Source organism: Haplochromis burtoni, unplaced genomic scaffold (assembly GCF_018398535.1).
Source record: "Haplochromis burtoni strain Fernald_Lab_line unplaced genomic scaffold, NCSU_Asbu1 Contig_381, whole genome shotgun sequence".
In the NCBI taxonomy this organism is placed as follows: domain Eukaryota; kingdom Metazoa; phylum Chordata; class Actinopteri; order Cichliformes; family Cichlidae; genus Haplochromis; species Haplochromis burtoni.
The window spans coordinates 382,140-407,278 of NW_024582742.1; the positions used below are offsets into that span (position 1 = coordinate 382,140).

At 42.2% G+C, this 25,139-nt stretch overlaps 1 protein-coding gene across 5 annotated transcripts in view; it reads left to right on the plus strand.

The window, feature by feature from the left end:
* si:ch211-220f16.2 (golgin subfamily B member 1) overlaps window positions 1-25,139 on the plus strand; it is a 40,182-nt gene that overhangs the window by 8,848 nt on the left and 6,195 nt on the right. For 3 of the 5 annotated variants that reach the window (XM_042212607.1, XM_042212605.1, XM_042212606.1), the window contains exons 10-21: window positions 205-508; window positions 678-793; window positions 2,115-2,232; window positions 2,320-2,411; window positions 2,509-2,659; window positions 7,130-7,281; window positions 8,180-8,303; window positions 10,232-10,365; window positions 10,899-11,008; window positions 13,251-13,419; window positions 13,500-13,604; window positions 13,707-25,109. In XM_042212607.1, the coding sequence (XP_042068541.1) occupies window positions 205-508; window positions 678-793; window positions 2,115-2,232; window positions 2,320-2,411; window positions 2,509-2,659; window positions 7,130-7,281; window positions 8,180-8,303; window positions 10,232-10,365; window positions 10,899-11,008; window positions 13,251-13,419; window positions 13,500-13,604; window positions 13,707-25,109 (12,978 nt within the window). The remainder of the gene's footprint in view (window positions 1-204; window positions 509-677; window positions 794-2,114; window positions 2,233-2,319; window positions 2,412-2,508; window positions 2,660-7,129; window positions 7,282-8,179; window positions 8,304-10,231; window positions 10,366-10,898; window positions 11,009-13,250; window positions 13,420-13,499; window positions 13,605-13,706; window positions 25,110-25,139) is intronic. The other 2 variants (XM_042212608.1, XM_042212609.1) reach the window with 2 other exon arrangements.

A 25,139-nucleotide genomic window follows, 5' to 3' on the forward strand; every position in this document is an offset into this window, starting at 1 on the left:
GTTTTCAGACCAGAGAAGAAATATCCCTAATGTTGCTTACATGTAGCGAGCTCAGGGGGAGGGGCTAAAACAGCTTGTTTCAGACAGACACTTTTCATTCAGCCTATAGAACATTCTCCATTGTTGTTTCGTAGACATTCTTCAACCTCTCTTGAAATAATGACACCTTGAAACTTATGTGGAACAAATACTTTGTCCACGCAGGAACTCTCAGAGCGGCTGCAGAGGCTACAAGTTGAGCGAGAGAGCCTTGAATCCAAAATGGAGGCAGAGAAGCATGTGATGCGAGCACAACTCCGTGACCTGATGGAGAAGCAGCAGGCAGAGGTGCAGCGAATGACCGAGCAGCATCAAGCACAGCTGGATCAAACCCAACAGGATCTCATGAGGCAGCTGGAGGACCTGAGGAGAGCCCAGGCAGCAGCACCACCTGCCAGTCAGGAGGCATCAGGAAGTGGAAATGTGCTCACAGATTCAGCTTCCATCCAGAGGATAGCTGAGCTGGAAGGTTGGTTCTTCATTTTGATGATTTATCTGAACTCCTTCAGAGTTCAGTTTGTGTCATTTTCCCATGTACATCCTGGGAATGTTTAGTTTGTTCACAAAATGCAGCAGAACATGAGGACATTTTCAAATTCTTTCAGTGCTTCAAACCTTTTCTTTTGTTATTTTTGCAGCACAAGCAAAGCAGAAAACAGATGAAGCCAGCAGATCAGAGGCCAAGTTCCTAAAAATGAAAGCTTGGTCTAAAAGTCGAATCAGACAGCTGGAGGAGGAACTGAAGAGAAGCCAGGTGAGGGTTTCAAGTTGTCCAAGTTGGATGAACAAAGCATTTTGTGCTTTTGTGCTGTGCTTATGGCAAAGATCCCAAATTCACTGCCAGTGCAGTAAAAGGGGAAAAAACCCAGTGGAAGACCGTCATGGCGTGACCTTCACAGAACAAGAAAAGTGAGGTCAGGCTGTATTGAATAAAGATGTCCAGATATCAGGTTTCAGGCTTGTACAACTCTGTTTTGGTCAAACATACATGAAACATAAAGAAATAAGGGCTGTTTGCACAGCACTGCTGCAGTCAAGAGAAGCCACTGATTGTTGAGCTATGAATGATAAAACCAGCAGTTATTCAAGTATAAATGTTACAATTGTATGCAATCTTTATCAATAAAACATAGAAATGTAGATGTTTATGGTGTACTATACTACAGCGCTCCCTCGTTTATCACAGGAGTTACGTTCTAAAAATAACCCGCGACAGGTGAAATCCAGTAGCCAACTTTATGTTTTTTACAGTTATTATAGATGTTTTAAACCCCTCACTACACACTTTATACGCTTTTCTCAGACAGGCATGAACATTTTCACACTTTTCTCTCTTGTTTAAACACAAACTTCAAACCTTCATAGAAAAATAAGTCCAGTGTTATAGAACGAAACCAACAGCAGCTGCCTTTGACGGTCCAAAGCGTTTCGTCGAGATCGTTTTTGTTGGGGAGAAAACTTACAAACAAAAAGTCCAACACTTCAGAGCCACACTGCTGGCGATCAGAGATTTATGTAGATTTGACAAACTGAACGCGTTCTGTAAAGTACAGGAGACACAGCACGGAGGAGAGTGATTGACAGTGGTCTACAGCCAATCAGGACGCAGAACATAAAGCGCTATAAAAAATAAATAAATAAATAAATAAATTAAAAACCATGGAAAATTGCACAAAAAAATCCGGGAAACAGCGAGGCTGCGACAGGAGAACCAGCGAGGGACCGCTGTTTGTAGATTTAGAGTTCATTTCACAGTGTTACATCATGTAACACTGTGTCTTACAGGATATGACACTGTTCTGAGTTGTAGGGAGAGAGATCGCTTTCTCTTTGGCGTTGTTAAAACGATGCCTGTTTTTAGATTTGAGCTCGTTACTGCTCGCGCTGCTCGTCATGACCATAAAGCTGATGCAGCATCCGTCACGTTATCCGTTTTCCTTTTATATCAGCCAATCGTCTGCAGGACGCCGTTTTCAGTTTGTTATCCAGAGTGAAAATCGAAAACGCGTCAAAATGCTGAAAGTCATTTGGTAAGCAAAGCTGCCAAGTAAACAGACACGTTTGACTCTATTTAGGCTGGAGTTGCTCCCCCAGACCTGACTGCCCTGCGGAGTCGCATCACTGCACTCGAGGAGGAGAGAGAAGAAAACCTCTGGAAGGTGGAGCAATACGAGGAGGTTAAAGCAAAAAACGGTAATAAAATGTAACTTTCTGGAAAACGCTTCAGGGAAATCCTCAGTTCAAAAATGAACATTATTTTTTGTTCGATGTTATCGTTAGAAATGCTGGAGGCAAAGTTGGTGGTGTATGAGGAGCAGCAGAGGACACTACAGGCAGACTTGGAGCAGTTCACCAAGAGGGCTGCCTCTCAGGTCCAGCACCCAAACGCTTTCTTAAACCTGCTGCTTTTGTTTTACATTTAACACTCACGGATGGTCTCTTATCCCTTTTTGCACCTGCTGAACGTAGGCAAGTGAATCAGGCAGCGCTGATGACACTCAGAGCCAGGTGCTGGAGTGGCAGGAGATGGTAGCTGAGGTGGTCAGTGCCAGAGACCGGGCCAGGGAGGAGAAGGCTGCCTTGTCCCTCCGTATCAGCCACATGGAGGAGGAAAGAGAGGGTAAGACTTTTACTGGAGGATGAGTCAAACTCGTTTAGATCAAATTAGCTAATGATGGTGGGATCAGTTATAGCTAGGAGGTAGAAGCAGGGTGAACATCAGTCACAGTTAATCTGCTCAGAAATCCTCAGCCAGTGTGAAATAACGACACACGTCTGCTGACATTCATATATGTGAGGAACCTAAAAACAAAACTTTTTCATAAATGCAAGAAAAGACTCGCAGTACTTCATACGACAGTTGTAAAACCTGTTCTTTAATACTTTAAAGTTGTTCTGTATTTCTGTTCCTCAAAATTCGACTTTAATTATTTAGTCATTCTTAAACCCGTTAGTATATCAGAGTACACATCCTGTTAGCATCTAAAAAGGAACTTAGTGTTACTATAAAACACAAACTCTGATGTCTACATCTTTGGCATTTTGTTTGTTAACACAAATGTGGATCACGGGGTTCTGTCAGAGTCAAGTTACCTTAGTGGTAGCTGTGGTTTTGGGGAAACTTTAGTTCAGTTCTGGCATTACTGTGCCTCCGATCTCCATTAACACTCTGGGGTCGACGGATGTGCCGGCGCGTCAAAATCACATGACCAATTTAAGACGACACAGCAACAAGATGCAGCGACCCACAGTCTCCATTTCCACTTGGGTCGAAAGTGCAGACTTAGAACTAGACACCAGTTTTTAAATTGTGGTGATAGGGCACGTAAAACCAGAGTTAAGATAAAAAATACACGCAATGTTTTTTCTGAATAAAACAGTGGTGTTAACTGCGGAAAGAACGGTAAAAATGTCATTTTCTAAGGAGAGCGCTAGCAAACACTCTCTGCTTGCGAGCAAAATTTAAAAAAAAAAGTAAAAACACCCCTTTTCTATTGGTGTTAAAGTGTACCATGTTGACCAATCAAAAAAACTTATATGGCAACATGTGGCACTTGGTTGTTTAGGAAGAGGGGGAAGTTTTAGGAGAGAGAGCGAGTTTTCACATGTGAGAGTTTTGTGATGTTTAGCGTGTTCGGAGGCTATAGTTAGTGTGTAGTGTAGTCGTTGTTTTGTTTTGTGTGTCAGTTGTACTAGTGAATGTCACAGTTGCTCCAAAAAAGCCTCCAAAGGTAGATTGCTGAAAAGAATGATGCCAAACAGGCAAGATAAACCGTGTTTAAAGGTGAAATATAGACGTAAAATCAAAAGTAGTCAGAAACAGCCAGTTATACCCTGGACCCCAGAGGGTTAATGTTTGATCAACTCTGAGTCAACTTCAGTCTGGAGAGGACTGGACTAAATGGAATCATTTCAAATATATTTCACACACTTTGCTTTTCTCATAGAGCTAGCTTGTTTTACCATTTTCGTCATGTTCCTGTGTTGTTTGACTGAACAGTACTTTGTTTTCTTCATTTTTCCCCATCCTCACTTGTCATTGGCGAGATTTGGTTTACTCTGTGCTGCCTCCCATCTCATGGACCTCCACCCCCTCCCCACTCTCCCTGTCCAGCCCCTGCTCCAGGGATGGGAGCAGCCACCCAGAACAGTTTCCCATCAGTTTTGTGCATGCAGGCTCCTCCAAACCTCCAGTGCAGCTCGTGCACACTGTACTGCCTGGAGTTTCCCTGAATTTTGCATTTGCTGGTGGAAACGACAGGCAGTACAGTGTCATGCTGCACGTTCGAGTCTGCTGTTTAGTTTAGTCTCTTCCTTTCTCTGTCCCGTGTTGTTCTTTTCCATTCTTTACCCTTTTGTTTTCTTCTGTCTTTCTGTTTCTTCTTCTCAACTTTTGATTTCTGGTGTGCTAAGATATCTGAAATCACCAACAATAATGAACTGGTCTCAAATATAATTAAAGAAAATTGCTGCTCTATTGTGGTGGGATGGTAGGTTTGCACTAACCCTATTAAAAAGACTAATGCATATAACCTCATCAGAGCTACAAGGCTGACACCAGAGCCCATCCTCCATACAGACAGACACACCTGGCTTAGTAGAGCTATGCACAAGTGCCCTCAGATACTCGGTCATTGTGTAGGTATTTGTGCTTTTCAATTTGGGGATTTGGATATTTGTTTTGTTTTTGTTTTCTGTTTGTTTGTTGTTGTTTTTAAATGTGAAAATATGCATGTCACCTCTGCTTCAGATGGCACATTTCATACTCAGAAATGTGAAACATCTGTGAAACATCTGTATTACTGCTCAGCAACATAGTCCCACTCAGCTTGTCAGAGACAGACATAGCAGGTATCATCTTTAAGTGAGTGATCCTAAAATGTTAGTTAGCTTTTAAAATATGCACAAGCCTCATCATTACAGGCTGGATTTTTGTCAGCAATAAGAATCAAGCTTCAGTTAAGCTCATTATTGTAAATCTGGAAACGTTTATTACAAAATGTATCAGGTTTTTTTTTTGGTTTTAACACGGGAGTATATATTTTTAATGCAGTTTTATCACATGATACTGCTGTTATAAAATCCAAAGCGCTGCTTGAATAATCTAGGATGTTATCACAGTGGTAAACATGCAAATGAGAGTCTTCTTTAATCCTAGTTAGATGAAGCCAACATCATACTCAAAGAAAAATGGCTGATGGTCTCTTACGTACTAATTGTTCCTCCTGATTTTGATTAGTGGTGTCACAGCGTATTAGTTTCATGAATCAATCAAGTGTAGTTGACAATAATGACGTGATCTCAAATAATAAGGGTCAACCTCATAAATCAATAAAAACCCTGCAAAAAAGGTAATTTGAGTTTTGTCCACTTCACTGACATTTCATCCATGTGTGACAGAAAACCAAAATCAATTTTAGGAAAACAATTTGTGCTTTTTCATACTGAGTTTAAAGAGAGTTCATCTGAGTCTTGCTCACTGGTGTAATGTTGGTCATTTTATTCAGATAAAGTTACTATTGAAGCATGCGCTCTAACTCATGATGAGCTGCAAATACTCCTTTGTCAGTGGGTCTTCTGTGATTTGCTGTAATGTTGGTTTCATATTCATGTATTTGAATTAAGAAGTATCAAACTTGATGCTTATTAGCAGCTACAGGGTGAGATTGTTAAGTTCCATGAATTAACTCATTAATGTAAAAAAGTCTTACCAGATTTCAAATTGGCCAATCTCACATTAAAGACCATCTTCAAATTGATTTTCTATATACTTGCACATATCAGCTCACCAGTGCAGATTAAAGTCTGCTGCAGACGTTAGTCAGTACTGTGTGGGTCAATGATGCTGTTAAAACGTTGGATTATGATGCACAATGATTTTGGCAGCAAAGAGGTCTTTGCTGTGAAATATTAGGGAGTTAAGTTCACTTTTTAAAAAATCCTACCTAGCATATTCACATCGATAGCTCTCTGTGTAGATGACTACTTAACATTATGGATTAAATGATGAATTTGATGTTTTTCACAGCTTTTCACTAGAAACAAAGCCGACCTGAGACCAGCTGATTTTTAGTAATAAGACTTCACAGCACTTTTTTGACTTGATGCATAATCATGCATAATGCTCACGTTTCTGCTGAACTTGCATGTGCTTTACTGTAATCTGCTCTGCTGTAGTCAGTGTGGGTGAAATGCCCAGCATGTGGCAGACTGGCTCTATTCTGCTGCTGAGGGTCATGATTGTTTCGGCTACGCTGTTAAAATTAGGTTGATACATTTTAGTTTAAATCCGCTTGTGCACTGAACCCACACTGACCGCGGTTAACACACAGAACTCCTTTCCTTTTCCTGCCCCACCCTTTGCTACGAGCTGCCCCCCTTTTTCCTCCCAACGTGTCAAAAATTGACCTGTCGTCACAAAACAGATGGGAACATGTTTAGTTGTAATCATTTTGACGTTGGCCTTCTTGAATCCTTTGCTGCTAAATGAAAATACAAGTCAAAGCACCATCAGAGTCCCCTCAGATATGCACCTGCCTGGTGTTTCTGTCTGCTCTTCATTTCGAAGACACAGTGATGAAGCACTCGCTTTGAATGTGACTCATAAAGATGGGTTTTCTCCTTCCTCCCTGTTTCCCACTTGTTTAAATGCTGTGTTTCTTTGCTATGCAAATTAGGTGTGCATGGCTCTGACCAGAATGCTGCTTTTGAAGTGTTTCTCAGGTTCACTACCTTATGCAAATACACAAGTGCATAAATACCTGGAGTAACTTTCCATTTCTCCATCCTCAGTTCTTGTCATTGCTGTACTTCTCTTGCAGTCTTACTGTCGCTCTCGTTGCCTATACTATTGGATTAAACTGTTTTTTTGTCACAGAGTATGTTTGTGGTGTTGAAAGTGTCTCACCAAACCACCAGCATCATTCATGCCATCATACTTCTTGTCAACTCTCCATCTCTGTCATCCTGTCTTCAAAAACATTATCCTGTTCCACACTATGATAATTCTGTCTAGTCCACTTTAAACTCACTTCCCATCCGTAAATACACCCTCAATCCAACCCATCATTCCCCTTTCCCTGTGGCACAAAACTGATTGAGGATGACTGGTTCTTTCCTGGCTGCTCCGATCCAGCACTGGTCACTCGGCAGCAGGAGTTGGAGGAGGAGTTGGCTCAAGCTCAGGGGCTCGACCAGCACAGGGCCAAGAAGCTGGCGCTTCCATCCCAGCGAAGTCTGCAGGTAGGCGGCTCTTATTATAAACGTTTCTGTGGCTGTATCATGGTTATACCAGCACAGCCTCAGACATTTGCTGAAGAATGAGCGGGGCTAACTGTACAGCTTAATATCAACCAGTCTGCAGTCATTTTCAGAAGCTGAGTCTTGCAACATTTTCTTTATGAAATAAATCCTGTTCAGATCAAATCCTGCAGCTCAGGGCAGACCTTCTAGAAAAAACGGTTTCACAACAGCCTTTTTAAAATCCTTTTTGCGATTGTTATTTTGAAGTGTTTTTCATGTTAACACTAATACAAGGTTTTACAGGGAGCTGAACACTACATGCATGGAATCATCAGCAAAATGAGCGTTATCCTTTAGAAAGGCAAACAAAAATAATAGTTTTAGTTTATTTAACTGCAATTAAACACCAAAAGATATTCACTGGTCTGAGTTTCATTGAAAATAGCATAATCTCCCCTTTTCACCCAGTTTCTTCACATTTTGCTCTTGATGTCAGTGAGAGCAGGTATCCCTAATGTGAGCAGCACACAGAGCTCAGCAATAAGCCGGCTTCAAAGGAGAGGAAAAGGAGCTAAAATAAATAATTGAGGGTAACAAGGTCTGCTGTAAATACGGATCAGTTTTTCCACTATGGATTGTGCTTGACTACTCTAGTCTCTACTAGTGTCTAAAAATGTATATATAGTTAAAAAAATGGATGGATGGATACCAGTTTTCTATTTTTGGTTAATAACAGAGAACAGGAAGCTTACTTTATTCAAAGAGGAAGAATAATCTCGCTACCTGCCTGCTTGAGCTTGTTTGCCTTGTACACAGTAGACTTGCAAAAACAGTTTGCCTTTTTTTCCTAAATGCTTAAAATCTAATCCCCTGCTACAACAAACTTTTGCACTGGCAGGAGGACTTTGAGCTCCACGGGCAGGCCCCGTTTCAGGATCCTCGAAGTATCTCAGAGAGTACCACTCCAATGGAAGGGGAGAACATGGGAGGTTGGTGGCCCGAGTACAGTACTCCTGACACAGGTGTGAGACCCGCTGGACAGTTTCCACTGGCATGCACACAGTCACCTGCACATTACTTTGGGAGGCCTGAGCTGTCTTTGTGTTTTCACCATGACTTAGTTTATTAAGCACTGGATTGTTGGTGCTGGTTGGTTTATTCTGTTTGTCGTCTAACCTCCGACTGCTGTGACTGTAGGAACAGGGATTAGCTTGCTTTTATTTCTGCTTACACAGAAAGCTACAGTTAAGTTCATTCCCGCCTTATGAAGAAAAACCTGACATTGAGCACCTTCACTTTTATATTTTGCTTCTCATTCATGTGACTCAGTTTCCAGTGTTTTGGGGACATGTGCATGCTGGTTGAGCTGGCTAGTGTTTGTGTCTTAATGAACTGATTGTGACATGATATAAATGTAGGTGGCAAGATGCTTTCCATCTGTGGTAAGTTTTATTTTTATATTTTGGTCGTGTGCATGATCACCTCCTTTTCTTTAATTCTTCTCCATCCTGTCTTCTGCACTGTTGCTGTCATAAAACCAAAAAATACACCAGCATCTGGGGGAAAAAAAGATCACCCAAAAGTAAAAGCACTATGATGAAGATTAGAATTAATGACTGAGGACTTTTGGAAAACTGACTGGTGTCTTTTTTGGTTGTTTGTGGATAAGCACTGAAATTCTATTTGAAATTCTATTTCACACCCTGCAGTAAATGAGGTTGTCAGTGAATTATTCTATACTCTTAAGAGATGCAGTTTTCTTAAATTTTAAATTTTGGATTTCTGGATTCTTCTTTTTTATAAGAAGAAAATCCTCCTTTTTCCAAGGGATGCACCAATCTAACTGTTTCCAGTTCTCACATGGTACGGACCCCTGGGCTGATAGTACTGATCTGATGCCAGTATTTAATGAAGCTGTACTCGTTACTGTTTGTGTAGACCCGTTTAGAGGGTAAGACCGCTGTATTCTGTTGGTCTGAATTACCAAACAAAAGTCGAGTTCTTGGTTTTATTTCTGTTGTCAAAGCCAAACTAAAACCATTTTAGCTAACTTTTAAATACCTTGTTGCCATACATTGCAATCAATCTAAGTCAGTCTGTGCTGATGAGCACAACTCGTTGGCGACTCATCTCTTTGTCATAAGAGATTCAATCTGCTGTTTTTCAGCTGGTTGTATATAAAAGCGAGGTCAGTGCGCGCCTGTGCTCTTTTGCAGGAACTTTTTCACTATTTGGAATTTCTCAGCAACAGATTTGTTAACCTTGCATAGACTGGCAACTTGGGGCGACCGTGGCTCAGGGGGTTGGGAAGCGTATCTGTAACTGGAAGGTTGCCGGTTCGATCCCCGGGCTCTCTGTCCTGGTCGTTGTGTCCTCGGGCAAGACACTTTACCCTGCCGCCTACTGGTGTTGGCCAGAGGGGCCGATGGTGCGATATGGCAGCCTCGCTTCTGTCAGTCTGCCCCACGGCAGCTGTGGCTACAACTGTAGCTGCCTCCACCAGTGTGTGAATGAATAGTGGCATTGTATTATTATTATTATTAACCTGTCAGGGATGCTTCCTGCCTCTGCAATCAGCCCTTTGCTAGAGAGACTCAGTTGAGGTTGATGTTTGGTCAAGATCAGATATATTGGTCTGGGGCATCCCTTCTTTTTCCCAGCTTTCCCACTAAAGCAGAGTTTTTAAATTTAGTTAGCAACGATGGGTTAGGCTTTGAATTGTTTCAAATATTTGATCAGAAATTTAAAAAAGGAAAAAATAAGTGAATGAAAACAGTATTTCTATAAATGTCAAAAATGCATTGATTAAAATATTGCATTTCCTTTTAGAGTTTGCTCTGCTGCTAAAATTAGAGCGGTGGAATTTACCCTGTGAATCATTACAGCTAACTGTACCTTACCAGCCTGTTTTTGTATACCTAGTGTTTATTCTCTCTCCTATTGATTCCAGATGGCCTGCGGTCTGTTGTGGAGGAGCTGGAGCTGGAAAGAAACCAACTACAGGAGCAGATACTGAGCCTGGAGGAGCGCTGCCAGGACCTGGAGGATCGACTGCAGCTGCAGGCCCGTATAGAGGCATTACAGGTAGCTCCATCCAACAACACACCATATGTGCTATCCCAGGGTTAACTGACAGCAGCATTTGTATAACATACCAACTGTTGAGTAAACGATGAGTGAACTGCATGGAATGGGATTTTGTAACAAAACCTTCTAACACAGGTGACGTTTGATGTAGATGAAGATGAGCAGCCAAATTGGGTCTCTCAGGTGTGTTGGGTCACTCATGTCTGTGTGCGTTAGAGAGCACCTCTGGCGGTGATGGCTAATGGTGTGGTGTGCTTATTTAACCTTGGATACGTTTGTCAAGTAACGTTCAAAGCACAAAGCTCACAGATTGTCTGTATTCACACTGCTGATCTTTTGACATTTACAAAGTTCCTTTGCATCACGTGCGTGGTCCACACAAATAGATGACTGATGATAGCAGTAACAGATTTCATGTTCTGTTGTTTTCAGCAGGTCTGCTGTCATCCACGTTTGTGTGCAGTGCAGATGTCTTCATCCAGTGACGATCTTTGTGTTATTTATTGATGTTTGGTTTTCTGCCGCTGCAGAACGAGTCAGACAAACTGCAGAGCCAACTTGCAAGTGTCAGAAGTCAACAAAGCAGAGAGGCAGAGAAGCATCAGCTGCTGGTTAACAGTCTCAATGAACAGCTCAAAGGGTAAGTTAACTATTCAAACTATAACCCTTCACTGTGATTGCAGTGCTACATCGAAATTCTTCATCTGTTCATTGACCAAGAAATGTTTACTTGTGTTTATTTGACATGCAAAAGGAACTGAAGTGTTCATCTGACTGTATGTGATATGTGCTGTAATTGTTAGAAGTAAAGTGTCATATAAATTATTTGAGGTCAATGCACGGTAAATTAGGTAGCTGCAGGGTTGCATAACCAATAATTCAAAAATGTAATATCACCAACAAAGTGTATAAACGACATTAAAGCATCCAGAATAACTAAAGCACTTAGTTTTGGCTGCAATGAGTCGGATAGTAAAACAAGGACTGTTAAACCAACAGGTTCAGTACTCAGTGGGTCATTCAGGCTGCCTACAAACTGAACGCAAATGTGAGTCGAGGCTCACTCGCCCATTTTAACCGTTCTCTGTAAAGACTAAAGATGGTCGTGTGGGTAAAATCTGTAAATAAAGGCTGTCTGTCGCTTAAATCTCCTTTCTTTCCCATTCCGATGCTCAGGTTGAACTTCAGCAGGTTGTCTTGACCACGCCTACGAAATGTGAAATGTGACTGGCTGATTAGATATTTGCATTATGAGCAGCTGAACAGATAGAACTAATAAAGTAGTAAACAACCGTACATATTTTTGATGTTCATCAAATGATTCAGTAATATTGGTAATTTGCAGTACCCTTAAACTTAGGATTAAATTAATGTAGTGTATTAATTACAAACGCCAGTTGCTTTGTGAGCTCGAGAACTGGGCGAAACAAGTTGTTTTTTGTTTTTTTCTTTCTTCAAGACTGCTTTGCCTTGATATTTCCTGCCTTAGTAATTCCACAAAGGCTACGTTCACACCGCAGGTCTTAATGCTCAGTTCCGATTTTTTGATCAAATCCGATTTTTTTTGTCTGCTCGTTCACACTACAACTAAAATGCGACAGCAAACGCGCTCTAGTGTGAGCGCTCAAAGCGGCCGCATGCGCAAAAGAAGACGTCACACACAACGCGCTCTGTTTAGACCCAAAGCAAACAATATTGTTTGACTGATGGCCCTTAATATAAAGACTTCGGACTTTACGTTTCCCAATTTTTGCTTTAAGTTATTTTGTTATTTACATAATAATGTAAATAACCTAATAATGATCCTTACTGCTGTTTTAGAGGAGCGGTGCTTCAAAGGATAGCTGCAGATTTCTGTCAGAATCTGCAGATTATACAGTACAAATAAAATGTTCACGTTGTCTTCCCAGCAGTTTCACCGGATGGCCAGGAAGCGTTCGCGATGTCTTCTCCGGTGCTGATAATTAGTGTGTCTTCTGTCGGTGACGTAAATGACGGATTTAATGCGACATGACCGTTCAAACAGCAGTCGCTTTCTAAAACATCGGATATGTATCGGATTCAGGACCACATACGAAAGTGACCCAGGTCGGATTTGAAAATATCGGATTTGTGCCGTTCACACTGTCACACCATGATCGGATATGGGTCGCATAGGGTCAAAAAAATCGGATTTGATGCGCTTTCGCCTGCAGTGTGAACGTAGCCTTAGTGCTTTGACAAATACTTTTAGTACCACCGTTACAGATGGTGTCCACAGTCAGTTTTAGCCGATAAAGCTCAACCACCAACAAGTGTTTTTAACAAAAGCTAGTAAATGTAAAAGGAGGTGTTTCTGGGTTATGTTCAACATTGTTATTCGAGAGGATTTTATTACACCAAACCATTAAGTGGCTACTTGATTAAATTGGGGTCAGATGGTTCAGACAAATTTTGGTCAACAAGCTAGCTCTTACTTCACATCATCTAATTTAGTCTAATTTATGGCTATTAATGAGAGGATTTCACTTTTTAACAATAAGCTAGTGCACTGAATGTTCAAATAGAGTGTAATCCATTTTTGTAGTACATGTTTTGCCATGTCGGCAATCATAAAGTTATTAGTTTGGAAAAGGACTGCTGTGAACATGCACTCACTAAATGATTGTGGAAAACATGGTTGTTTAGACTGGGCGGGTTGTGGGTTGCAGACATCTAAAGAGTCAAGATGAGTGAATGAGTTTTTCATTGGGGTTAAAGACTTGATTTTTATGGTTACGTTTTGGCTAGAGTATGGCTTTGGTCCTTTGTGATGGTTTAGATCACAAGACATTAATATATGAACCGTAAGATTTTAATTATTTTCAAGACTTCCTTCAATCGATTGTCACTTTTTTCTTTAGGCTGACTGACACACAGGAGTGCCTGCAAAGTTCCCTGATTGAGAAGGAGAATACTTTGGCCAAGACATCTGAGAAACTTGAGCTCATCAGCAGCCTTCGACAATCACTGAGTGAAAAAGACATTCAGTGCAAAGAGCTGTCTGACAAGCTCCTTCAGACTGAGCACACTGTAAGAGCTGGGCTCCTTTTTTCGTTGTGTTATGATTTGCCATTTTTCAGTCTTTAAATGTGTTGTTTTGTTTTTTTCAGTTTGAGAACATTTCCATGAAATACGCTACATCAGAGAAACAATGCTCTGAGTTGAAAGCAGAAGTTATGGATCTCAGACAAAAGCTGAGTGTGCTGAAAGAGAAGGTATGCTTGAAAAGATAAAGATTTTTTAAGATTTTCATTGTTTTGCCTGTAAAGATTAAGAAAAAGGTGCCAATGGTGTTTTTCCTCCCTAATTTTCTTTAGACGCAAAAACAAGATGTCACCATTGAAACATTACAAACTGACCTTGATCAGACAAACGAGGAGCTGGACAAACTGAACACCTCGCATTTGGAGGAACGAGCCCAGCTCATTTATGACCTTCAAAGCTGTGAGCGGGAAATCGATAACCTTAAAGATGCTCTGCTGGAAAAGGATAAAGAGATATCAACTCTTGTTGGGAACATGGCTGAGTATGCAGAGCAGGTCACAGCACTGAAACAAGAGATCAAACTCAAAGAGGAGAGCCTGGTACAAGTAGAAAATGCACTGAGTAAGGCAGAGAGGGAGGCTAATATAATGAAAGAATCACAGAGTTCAGACCAGCAGGCCCTTAATAATAAGATCACAGAGCTGGTGGAGAAACTTAAGGAAGCTGAGATGGAGATGGTCAAGGCCGGAGATGAACGAGAGTCTAAAGGAGTTGAGGTGGAACACTTAATCAAGCAGGCTGAAAAGGATAAGACGACCATTCAGGACCTTCGAGGAGAAATCCAGAAGCAGAATGTGAGCCATCATAATCATCTTTCTGAATGTGAAACGCACATCACTTCACTAAAGGAACAGCTGGCAATATCTGCACAGAAACTACAGGAGTCAGAAGGACTTGTTTTGCAGCTTAAGGATAGAAATGCAAGTAATGAGAAACTACAGCAAGAGCTTAATGACAAAGAGCAGACGTATGAAAAGGAGCTCAAGTCTTTCAAGGAAGAACAGAATAAGCTTTTGGCACAGGTGGAGAAGTATAACAATGACTTTCAGACCTTATCAAAGCAATTAGACGAGCAAGTTCTGAGTGAAGAGAATGTCAAGCAAGTAATGCAAGAGAAAATGGAAAAGATGGCATCACTCGAAAACCAGCTAAAGGACGAGAGGCAGAAATTCAACACTGAAAATGAGAAACTGTGCAATGAACTTCAAAGCAGATCTGAAAATATCTCCAAGCTTGAAAATCTCTTAAAAAGCATGACGACTGAAAAAGAGCAGCTCCAAGAAAACCTGAAGGGGCTGAATGAGGAGCTTGAACTCGAACGTAGGAATTTAAAAGAGCTAAATGAAAAGGTTACATCTGCTCTTGAATTCAACAGCAGTCTGGAGAATCAAGTGCAAGTCCTTACAAAAGAGAGAGACGGGCTTGAATTGGAAGTAACTGAGCATGTCAAAAATATTTCACAGGCTACAGCCGAGATGGATTCCTTGCATGTCAAAATATCTGAATTGGAAATGCAACACTCACAAAGTAACACAATTATTCAAGGGCTACAAAAAGATAAAGAGGAGCTAACTACTCGAACTCTTGAGCTAAATAGAGTTCTTGAGCAAAGCACACATTCAACCTCTGAGATCATGTTGGCAAAAACAAATGAATGTAGTTCGCTCCAGCAGCTACTCAGGGAAAGAGAGGAGACAGTGACCCAGCAGCAGGAAGAGGTGCAAAGCTTGACGTCTAAGATAGACAAAATGCAGCGCGACCTCGCCGAAAAAGAGCAGACTGTCACTGAACTTCAAGCACGAATAGAGGCCCAACAAAATGAGCAAGCACAGCTTATGGAAACTCTGTCTCTGCTTCAGGAACAACAAAGTAGTCTGAAGTCTGGGTTATTGGAGAAGGATGCAATGTATAAACAGAAGCAGGAGGAGTTCCAGAGTTTGCAGAAGGAAACTGAAAACCAGAGAAATATTGCGTCAAGGCTACAAGCTGAGGCGGAATCGCTCATTGAGGAACGCTCACAACTCAGAGAGCAACTGGGAGAGAGAGACGAAATGTTGAAAAAGTCAACTCAGGAATGTCAGAAACACAAAGATGAACTGAATAACAAAAACACAACTATCAGGTCTCTAAGTGACCGAGTCAGTGTCATGGAGGAAAATGCTAGAAAGCTTGAGTGTGAAGCTGAGCAGAGCAAAACAGAATTGGCTAGTTTAAAAAGCCACACCCAAGCTTTGTCCGAGGAGAACCGCCAGCTTCGTGCTGCATGCGAATCCAAAGAAAAGGAGCTTGCACAACGAAGGCAGCTTCTGTCTGACCTTGATGGGCAGCTTAAAGCGACCCTTGACCAGAACTCCAGCTTTAGCATGAAGATTAGCAGTCTAACAGAAAATAATCAAAGACTACAGGAAGAGTTGGCACAGAACATGAAATCAGTTTCCGAACTTACTGCTGAGAGACTTGTTCTCCAAGAAAAAACTTCGGACCTTGAAATTCAGATCTCAGATAGTCAAAAAACAGTTGCTAGCCTGTTGAAGGAGAAAGAGGAGCTCGCTGCAGCAACAGATGAATTAAAAAAGGTCCTCAAGGAAAGCAAACAGGCAATCTCTGTAGGTCTACTCGAGAAAACAAACGAATGTGCTAATCTGTTGAAAAATCGGAGGGAGAAAGAGCAACAGCTTCAGAGTTTACAAGAGCAGATCGATAGTTTAAAAATGCAGGTCGATCAGCTGAGCATGTCCTTGGTTGAAAAAGACCAAACTGTGTCAGAGCAGACTTCACAGATACTGGCCCAGCAGGACCAGCTGCTGCAGCTTCAGGATACTGTATCTATGCTTCAGGAGCAGGGATCAGTTTTAAAGTCAGGACTAATGGAAAAAGATGTCATGCTGCAGCAGAAAGTTGAGGAATGTAGTGTATCTCTGAATGAAGTCAAGCTACAGAAAGAGCTCGCATCACAGATGCAGGTTGAGGTAGAGTTGCTCAGGAAAGAATGCGTGGAGGCCAAACAACAACTACAGCAGAAAGAACAAACACTGAAAGAAGCAACACACGAATTTCAGAACCACAAAGATGAGCTGAATAAACGAAATGAATCTGTCATTTCACTCAGTGCTCAGCTTGGGGCCATGAATGAGAACGCTTCAGAGATGGAGGTGGAAATTACTAACCTGAAGGCATCTGTGCAGAAACTCACTGCAGAAAATTGTCAGCTGATCCAGGACGAGGGCCAGAGGAAAGCAGAGGTAACTGATTTTTATGACAACATTCAAGCCCTCAGTGAACAGAATGTTCGATTGAAATCTGAACTTCAGAAAGCAGTGGCAGAGCTGGCCAAAGCAAACAAAGAAGCTGCAAATCTCAACTTGGAAATCCAAGGAATAAATGACGCCCTGAAACAGCAGGAGAATTCGATCCAGCAGCTCAACAGTGAGATTGCTGAGCGGGGGGAGCTGCTGAAAGAGAAAGAAGGCACAATTTTGGAGCTTGAAGATTCTGTGTGTACACTCAGAGGCCAAGTTGACAGTCTGACATCAGAGTCTTCCATACTAAAGAATACTTTGGAGAAAAAGGAGGAGTCAAGTCTTGAATATCAAAGTACTTCTTCCGCTGCCTTTGATAGTCTGACTTCACATCTACAAGCCAAAGAGGCAGAATGTGAGAGCTTGAAAGAAAAGATATCACACCTTGAGGAATCTGTCTCAAAGCTCAACAGCAACCTGGAAGTACAGACATCTGAAGTGACAAACCTCAAAATGGCCTTGGAAGAAAAAGAAGCAGCTCTTTTGGAACAAGCGAAAGCTCTCCAGGACTTCCAGAAAAGAGGAGACGAAGCATTGCTGTTCAAAACTCAGTTCATGGAAAGTACAGAGTTGGCATCACAGCTGCAAAGTCAAATGCAGTTACTGTCCACTGAGTCTGAAAAATGTAGAAAGACAGCAGAAGAAACCCAAAGTGCCTTCAATAACCTGCAGGAGAAATATGCTGCCACCTTAGAAGAGTTACAAGACTCGAGGAAGCAACTCTCTCAAAGGACAGATGAGGTGTCTGAGCTCCGGATGTCATTGCATGATTCTAATAACGAATATCAGACTGCAAAGACCACCGTAGAGACACTGAAAAGTAACTTGCATGTGATCCAGGAGAAACTGGGGAAAGCTGAGGATTTGAACTCCAGTCTTTCAAAGGAAAAAGATGACGCATTTGCTTCGCATCAAGCGAGCGTGTCATTGTTGACTGTCGAAATAGAAAGACTCAAATCACAGCATCTTCAGGTCGTGGCACAGATGAATGCACTGACAGAAAACCTCGAGCAGAGAGAAATGGCTCTCCACGCAATCAATAGTCAGTACAGCGCCCAGGCCAAACATGCATCTCAGCTGGTTTCAGAAATGCAGAAGTTGGAAGAGCAGAATAAGAGCCTGAATGAGGAGATAGGATTGTCAAAGGAAGAGAATCAGAAACTTCACATTGCTCTCAGTAATGAAAACACACATTTGAAAGAGGAATTTAGGAAACTTTTTGCAGAGAAAGAAGAGCTAGAAAGAAGACGTCAACAAACGCTGGCGGAGCTGCAGGTTCAAATGGAGCAGAAATCCAGCAGCGTGAATGAACTCGTGGAGAGAATGACGTCCGAGAAGCAGAGCCTTCAAGCAAAGGTTAGTGCCAAAGATGAAGAAATTTCTCAGTTGAACGAAAACATTCAAAAAATAGAACAAATTCTGCAGGATTCAGAGAAAGAGTGGCTTTTAGTTCTGGATAGAGAAAAGCAGGAAAAGAACCTTCTTGCAGAACAATTGAAAAGTGTTGAAAATGAGATGAAATCTAAAGATGTTAAAGTAAATGCTTTGAAACAGGACATGGACAGCTTGCAGGAGAAACTAGCAGAGGCTTCCTCTGCCATTAGGGAGGGCTCTAATCAACTGAGCACGAAAGAGCTGGAGGCATCCGCATCCAGAATTCAGCTTGAGAATGTGTTAGCATCTATCCAGGAAAAGGAGAACGAGAACCATATTTTGCAGCAGGCTCTCAAAGCTGTGGAAGACGAGTTACAAAGACTGGTAGTGAGAAAAACGGACAAAGTTTCCTCTCTATTGAAATCTTCTGCTTTGAATGACGAAAAAGCCTCTTTGGAGGACATGATAAAATGGTTACAAGAAAGTCATCAAAGTGAGGTAGATGCTTTGCAAACCGAGTTGGCTAAAACTGCTGCAGAATTGGAAAAAACACAGACTGTACTTAATCAGAGAGAGCAGAATAGTTGCGAGAAAGGTCAACAAATAGCTCTTTTGCAAGAGGCTGTGGAGCATTTACAGACTCAGCTTAATGCCGAGTTAGTAAGAGTGAAAGAAGCTACTGTTAAACACTCTTCTTTATATGATGAATTGCAAACAAAAGATGAGCAAATAAGCTGCATGAGCATTCAGATCAGTCAACAGAAGGAATTGCTTGCTGGCCTTACTCAGCAGATAAAGGAAAAAGATGCATCCATTGCCCAGGTCATGGAGTCCGCCTCAAATGAGAGAATGAAACTTGGTGAGGAAAATGACTCGCTCTCGGCACAATTAAAGAGCATGGAGAGAGCACATGAAGAGATTTTGCAACAGTTAGAAGAACAGATTTCGCACAGTTCAAGTGAAACTGAGAAAAATAATTTAGAGAAGCTCATGCTAATTAAGGAAAAGGATGAGCTACAAAGTGAACTCACAAAAGTATCGAAAGAAAAAGATGCAGTGAAGAAGAAGCTGCAAGCTGCGCTTATTCTGAGAAAAGATCTGTTAAGGAGGATTGAAGAATATGAAAACCAAAAAGAAGAGAGCGTAAGCAGTAAAACTGAGGTTTCACTGTTGCATGAACAATTGCAGGAAGCCAAAAGTCAAGCTCAAGCTACAGCAGAATTGCATAAAGAAAATATTTCCCAACTTGAAAAGAAAATTCTCGAGAAAGAGGGAGAATTTCTTAAGTATAACACCGAAAGCAAAACACTTTTGGAACAGCTAGAGTCAGAAAAACAGAGTTTGCAAACCATCTTAAATGATAAAGAAGCTCATTTGTCAAAAACATTACAAATGCTCATTGAGAAAGACTCACTAGTCGAGCAGCTGCAGTCCAGTGCTGTCGAGAAGGAAGAGATATTTGAGCAGAACAGGAAGGGCTTGATGCAGAAATTAGAAGAGCTTCAAAATGAAATCAAGACATGCAAAGATGAGTTAAAGGACAAGTCTTCCTCTGCTGCTAGTGCTGTTGACTTAGAAAATGAGCTTGCACAGGTAAAGTCAGAAAAGGTGACCTTACAGAAGAAAGCCCAGGCCGCCTTGCTGGCACGCAAAGAATCAATGAAGAAAGCTCAAGAAAATGAAAAGAAATTAAGTCAAGAGCTCGCTGAACTAAAAGATGACTACAAGGCGCTCTTGGAGCAACACTGCCAGCAGACGAACGAGCTAAACGCAGTGCAGTTAAGCTTGGATGAGAAGACCAGAGAAACGGAAGAACTCAACAAAACCTCCTTTTGTTATCTGGATGAATTGCAAACTTTGAGACAGCTCATCGAGGAGAGAGACAAAACTCTTCAAGATTTAAAGATGTCTTTGGCTGAGAAAGAGAGCCAATGCCATTCTCTCTCAAGCCTGCAAACAGAACTTGAAGCTACTAAATCCGGATTAGAGGCTATTTCTCTTGAGATGGCCAATAAAGAAGAGTCTCTCATAGCCATGGAGCAAAGAGCAGATTCTTTGAAATCAAGACTGCACATCGTAGAGAACGAATTAAGAGAGAAAATTGAAGAGGTTGACAAATATCGGGATGCAGTCAGAGTTGCTGAGGTTAAGACCCAACAGGAGAATCAGTCTTTATTTGATAAAAACAAGGCTTTAGAGACTCAACTGTGCATCCTAAAATCGTCACTAGAGGAACATATGCATGCAAATGAAGAGAAGCATCAAACCTTATTGAAAGAAAAGGAGGCTGTTTTGGAGCAAAGTAATCAGATGAAAGCAGAACTTGAAACAAAAGCTGATTTAGTTTCGCAGAAATCCTTTGAAGTTTTGACCCTTCAGAAGACATTAGAACAAACAGAGCAGCAGCTCACTGAGGACAACCGATCTTTGGCTAAGGAGCTTAAACATCTGCAGCAGCAGTTTACTGAAACACAGAGGAATATGGATTCGCTGAAGCAGGAAAAAGAACATTTTGTCCAATTATTTAATGAACTGAGGGATGAGGTGACCTCCCTGAGAAAGCAATCGAAGGAGTCAGAGAAGGTAAAAGAGCAGCTGCTGAAGAAGCACGATGCACCCGTTGAACAAGAGGGTCATAACAAAGAAGGGGTCTGTTTTTCTTGCAAATGTGCAGAAATCTTTGAAGCAAAACTAAAGGAGCGAGATGATGCCTTGTTAGTTTCTCAAGCTCAAGTTTCAGAAAAGGAGGAACTAATTGCTGCCCTTGAAATTCAGCTACAACAGCAAAGCAAAATGCTTGAAACCACTACTGAAAAGATGAGAAGAGAGGGTGGTGAGCTTCAGAAATCTCCTGATGAGGGTGCCAGGATGAATGATCCAGATAACCAAAACAAAGTTACCCTTCTAACAAGGAAACTTCAAGCAGCTTTGGTTTCTAGGAAAGAACTCATGAAGGAAAATGCAGCGCTCAAGGAAGAAGTAGAAAATCTGTCAGCCAAACACGAAGCAAAAGAAACAGAGTACTTTGCTCTGCAATCATCTCTTTTAAAGTTCAAACAAGAAAATACGGACCTGGAAAGTTCTGTGTCACGTTTCTCCGAAGAGAAGGACAAAATGAGCACTGAAGTCGACCGCATCCTTAACGAGAATCGCAACCTATCTGCAGCCTGCGAAAGTTTGAAACTAACTATAGAAAGCATCACTCAGCAGAAACAAGCCTTCTCGTGCCAGCTCGAATCGCTCAAAGATTCTCAAACAGAGGAGCTGACCAAGTGGAAGTCGAAACACGCAGAGCTCAAGCAAGAGTACGAGTCGCTTTTGCAAGCGTATGAAAATGTCAGCAGTGAAATGGACAAGATGAGACAGCTTTTGGAGGGAGCTAAAAGAGACAGGCAGGAAGCCCTCCGAAAAGTACACAAGCACGAAAGTGAGATGGAGATCCTGGGGAAGCAAGTCCGAGAGATGGAGGAAGAAAATAAAAGAATGAAAGAAAAAGTGGAGGAAGTTTCCAAAGAGAAAAGGCAGAGAATCGAGGAGCTGGAGGAGCAGAATGAGAAAATCAAGAAACAGGTGATGGAGATGATGTGTGATCTAAATGATAAAAACCAACAACTGGAGGCAGAGACTGCCCCATTTCAGGACTCATTCGAGGCTCTGAGAGTGAAACTTACTGAGATGGAAGCTGAAAATATCCAGCTAGCAGAAAGGCTGGAAGAAGCTACCTGTTTGCTAGAAAAGAAGAACCTGGAATCCAATACATACACAAGCAACATGCAGAACAAACTTGACGAAGCACTCAGTTTGAATAGTTCACTGACTGCTCAGATTGAAGCTCAGAAAACTGAACTTGCTGCTCAAATGGAAATCAACAACTTGGTGCAGAGGGAGAAGCAGACTCTTTCAGAGAGAATTGAGAACATACAGAATGACTATGAGTCGCAGTTGGGAATAAAAGATGACGCAGTTAAGGACCTCAAAGACATTATCACCAGGCACCGCCAAGAGACTATTAACCTGAATGAGAAGGTGAGAATTTTGGAGGATGACAAGTCACTTCTGCAAGAGGAACTTGAGAACGCTCAAGAGATCTCAGACAAGGTGAAGAGTGAAAACGAATATTTGGAGACTGTAATCCTCAAGAACTCGGAAAGGATTGACGAACTGACAGAGTCCGTCGGTGCCCTGCAGTCCCAAACTGCGCAGCTTTCCACTCAACTTGCAGCTAGCAAGGAGATGAACGATCAGATTCGTCACGAAAAAGAACAGGAGCAGCTCAAGTTGGTCAAAGAGTTTGAGGAGAAACTCAAGACAGTTCAGAGAGGCAACGAGGGTTCGAAGAACGTGAAGAAAGAGCTGCAAGAGCTGCTCAAAGAAAAGCATCAGGAGATAAATCAGCTGCAGCAAAACTGCATCAAATACCAGGAACTGATTTTAGATTTGGAGAGCTCTTTGAAGAGCTCACAATCAACGTGTGAGCACTTGGAGAAAGAACTGAAGAAAAACTTAGAGAAGATTGCAGATTTAGAGGAGAGAGGTAAACAAGCTGAAGCTGAGCTAATTATGCACAAGAGTCATCTCCGGGAAGCCAAAGAAAAGATTGAGAGTGCCGAGTCTGAAAGAGACCAGCTGGCTCTTCAAGTGTCACAGCAAAATAAACAGTCTGAAAATCAGAAATCACATCTGACACCTCAAAATGTAGAAGAAGCAAAAATCAACTCTTACATAGAGAATCAGTTTTTGTTACAGCGGCAGATAGATGATCTCAAGGATTTGAAAGAGAAAGAAAGTCAAACAGTTGATGAGCTGAGGCAGCAGCTAGACTCTCGAGATCTGCAGATAAATACTCTAAAGAGAGCGGCTGAGACTCAAGAAGCAAAGCTGTCTGCGTTAGCTTCCACACCACACGGGGCTAATGCTACCAAACTTTGGAATGATTTGTACCAAAAAACCTTACATGAGAAGGACAATCAGCTCCTTGAGCAAGGTTTCATCATTAAAAGATTCCTGGAAGATATGAGAATGAAAGACAAAGAGGTGAATGAGTTACGGGTGACCAAGTCGAGACTGGAGAGGACGCTGAATGAATACTCTGTAGCTGCCGCTGCGCATCAGAGGCAGCTGTTTGTTATGAGCGCAAACAATGCTGAACTCAGTGAGAGCGCAGAGCTCATGACTGTGCAGGTGAAGGAGCTCAGCGCTCAGGTGGAAAGAACAGAGCAAGAGAAAAACGCAGTGAAACGACAGCTGGCTGACAAAGAAGACGTGATCTCCCAAATGCAGCTCAGTCTACAGCAAGTGGAGAAGATAAACGCTGACATGGAAGCTCAGATATTCCTTTTGCAGTCTCAAAATGACAAAACTCAAGCTGACTTTGAGAAGCAGGAGGGAATTTGTCTGCAGCTCAAAACGCTCCTTCAGAGCAAAGATGCTGAGATCTCCTCTCTACTGTCCTGCAAAGATGGACAAATGTCAGGCTATCTGGAGCAACTGCAGGCTAACTATCGTAACCAGGTGTCCGTTTATGAGGACAGGCTGACGTCTTCACGATACCAAAAGGAAAAGACAGACAAAGAGTTGAGAGCGCTTGAGGCCAAGGTCCGAAGTCTGCAAATTAAAGTAAACAGATCTATCCAGGAAAAGGAGCAGATGGAAGCAAAGATGGAGTCGTTCAAGAACTCAATGGTGTCTTTGCAGAGCGAACGGGAACGGCTGATGTCAGAATACAGAATACTGGAAGCAAAGAGTCAGTTAGGGTTAAAGGGCAAAGAGGGCTCTCCCGATGGGGAAGGTGGGGCAGCCAAAGGCCTTAAACACGAAATTAGAAAACTGTTACATCAGATGGATGATCTCAATTCTGAGAACGCGATGCTCAGGGCTCAACTGGTCCGATACAGGGAGGATTTAAATCAGGTTTTGTCCCTTAAGGACAACCAGTTGAAAGTATTGCTAAAGAAGCAACAGGAGGTGATCAAAAACCTCGAAACCCAAAAAGCTGCGGCTGAAAAGCAACACAGAGAGGCTCAGCTGGACGTCCAGAAGGAAGAAGAAGCAAGCAATGCATTAAAGGAAGAGAATTCTAAACTTAAAGCTCGTGCGTCCAAGCTGGAGGAGGAACTGTTAACTCTGAGAAAAGACAGTGAGTCAACAAACTGGGGCAAGGTGATTGCTGACTTGCAGGAAGCTGTTACAGCCAAAGCATCTGAATGTAATGACCTTCAACAAAAACTTCTTTCTCAGAAGCTCTCAACTGATGAGCTCAAGGGGAAAATGCAGCAGCTGGAAGATGAAACGGACAAAAAATTATCAGAAGCTGAGGAAAAGTACAACAGTGAGCTGGATGCCTTTGAGCGCGAGGTGGAGCTGATGAGGAATGAGCGAGAAACTGCCGATCAGAGGGTGGCACAGCTCGCAAAAGACCTACTAGAAATAGAGCAGCAGTTATCAGAGGCTAAATCGCAAAGCAAAGATACCAAGGCTCAGAATGAATCCCTGTGCAAGGCAATGGCTGCTTTGCAGAATGACAGAGACCAGCTCATCGAGGACTTCAAGGTCCTCAGGCAGAGATACGATGAAGAACTCCGAGAGACTCGGGCAGCCTTAAACAAGGTGGAGCGCAGTTTGCAGGACACCACGTCAGATTTGGCCATGTTTGCCAAAGAGAGGGACATCCTTACTCGCAAATTAAAAGCCTTTGAGAGTAAAGACGCACACGCAGAGCTGAACAAGCTGCTGGGCGAGCTGACGGAGGTCTTGCCAGAAAAGGAAAGAGAACTAAAAAAAGTCATTTTGGAAAACAACACTTACAGCAGGCAACTGTCAGCATTCTCCAGATCCATGGCCAGTCTCCAAAACGATCGTGAACGACTGATGGACGAATTGGCCGGGGCTAAAAGAGTGGTTGAGTCCAGGCAAGGGTCGAGCCCAGAGACTGTCGGTACGGCGAGCGTGGAAAAGTCAAAGGGAAGTGGTGTCAGTGCCTTGGAGACTGAGTCAGATGGGCTGGTAAGTCAAGTTTGGCTGTTGCTTGCACTT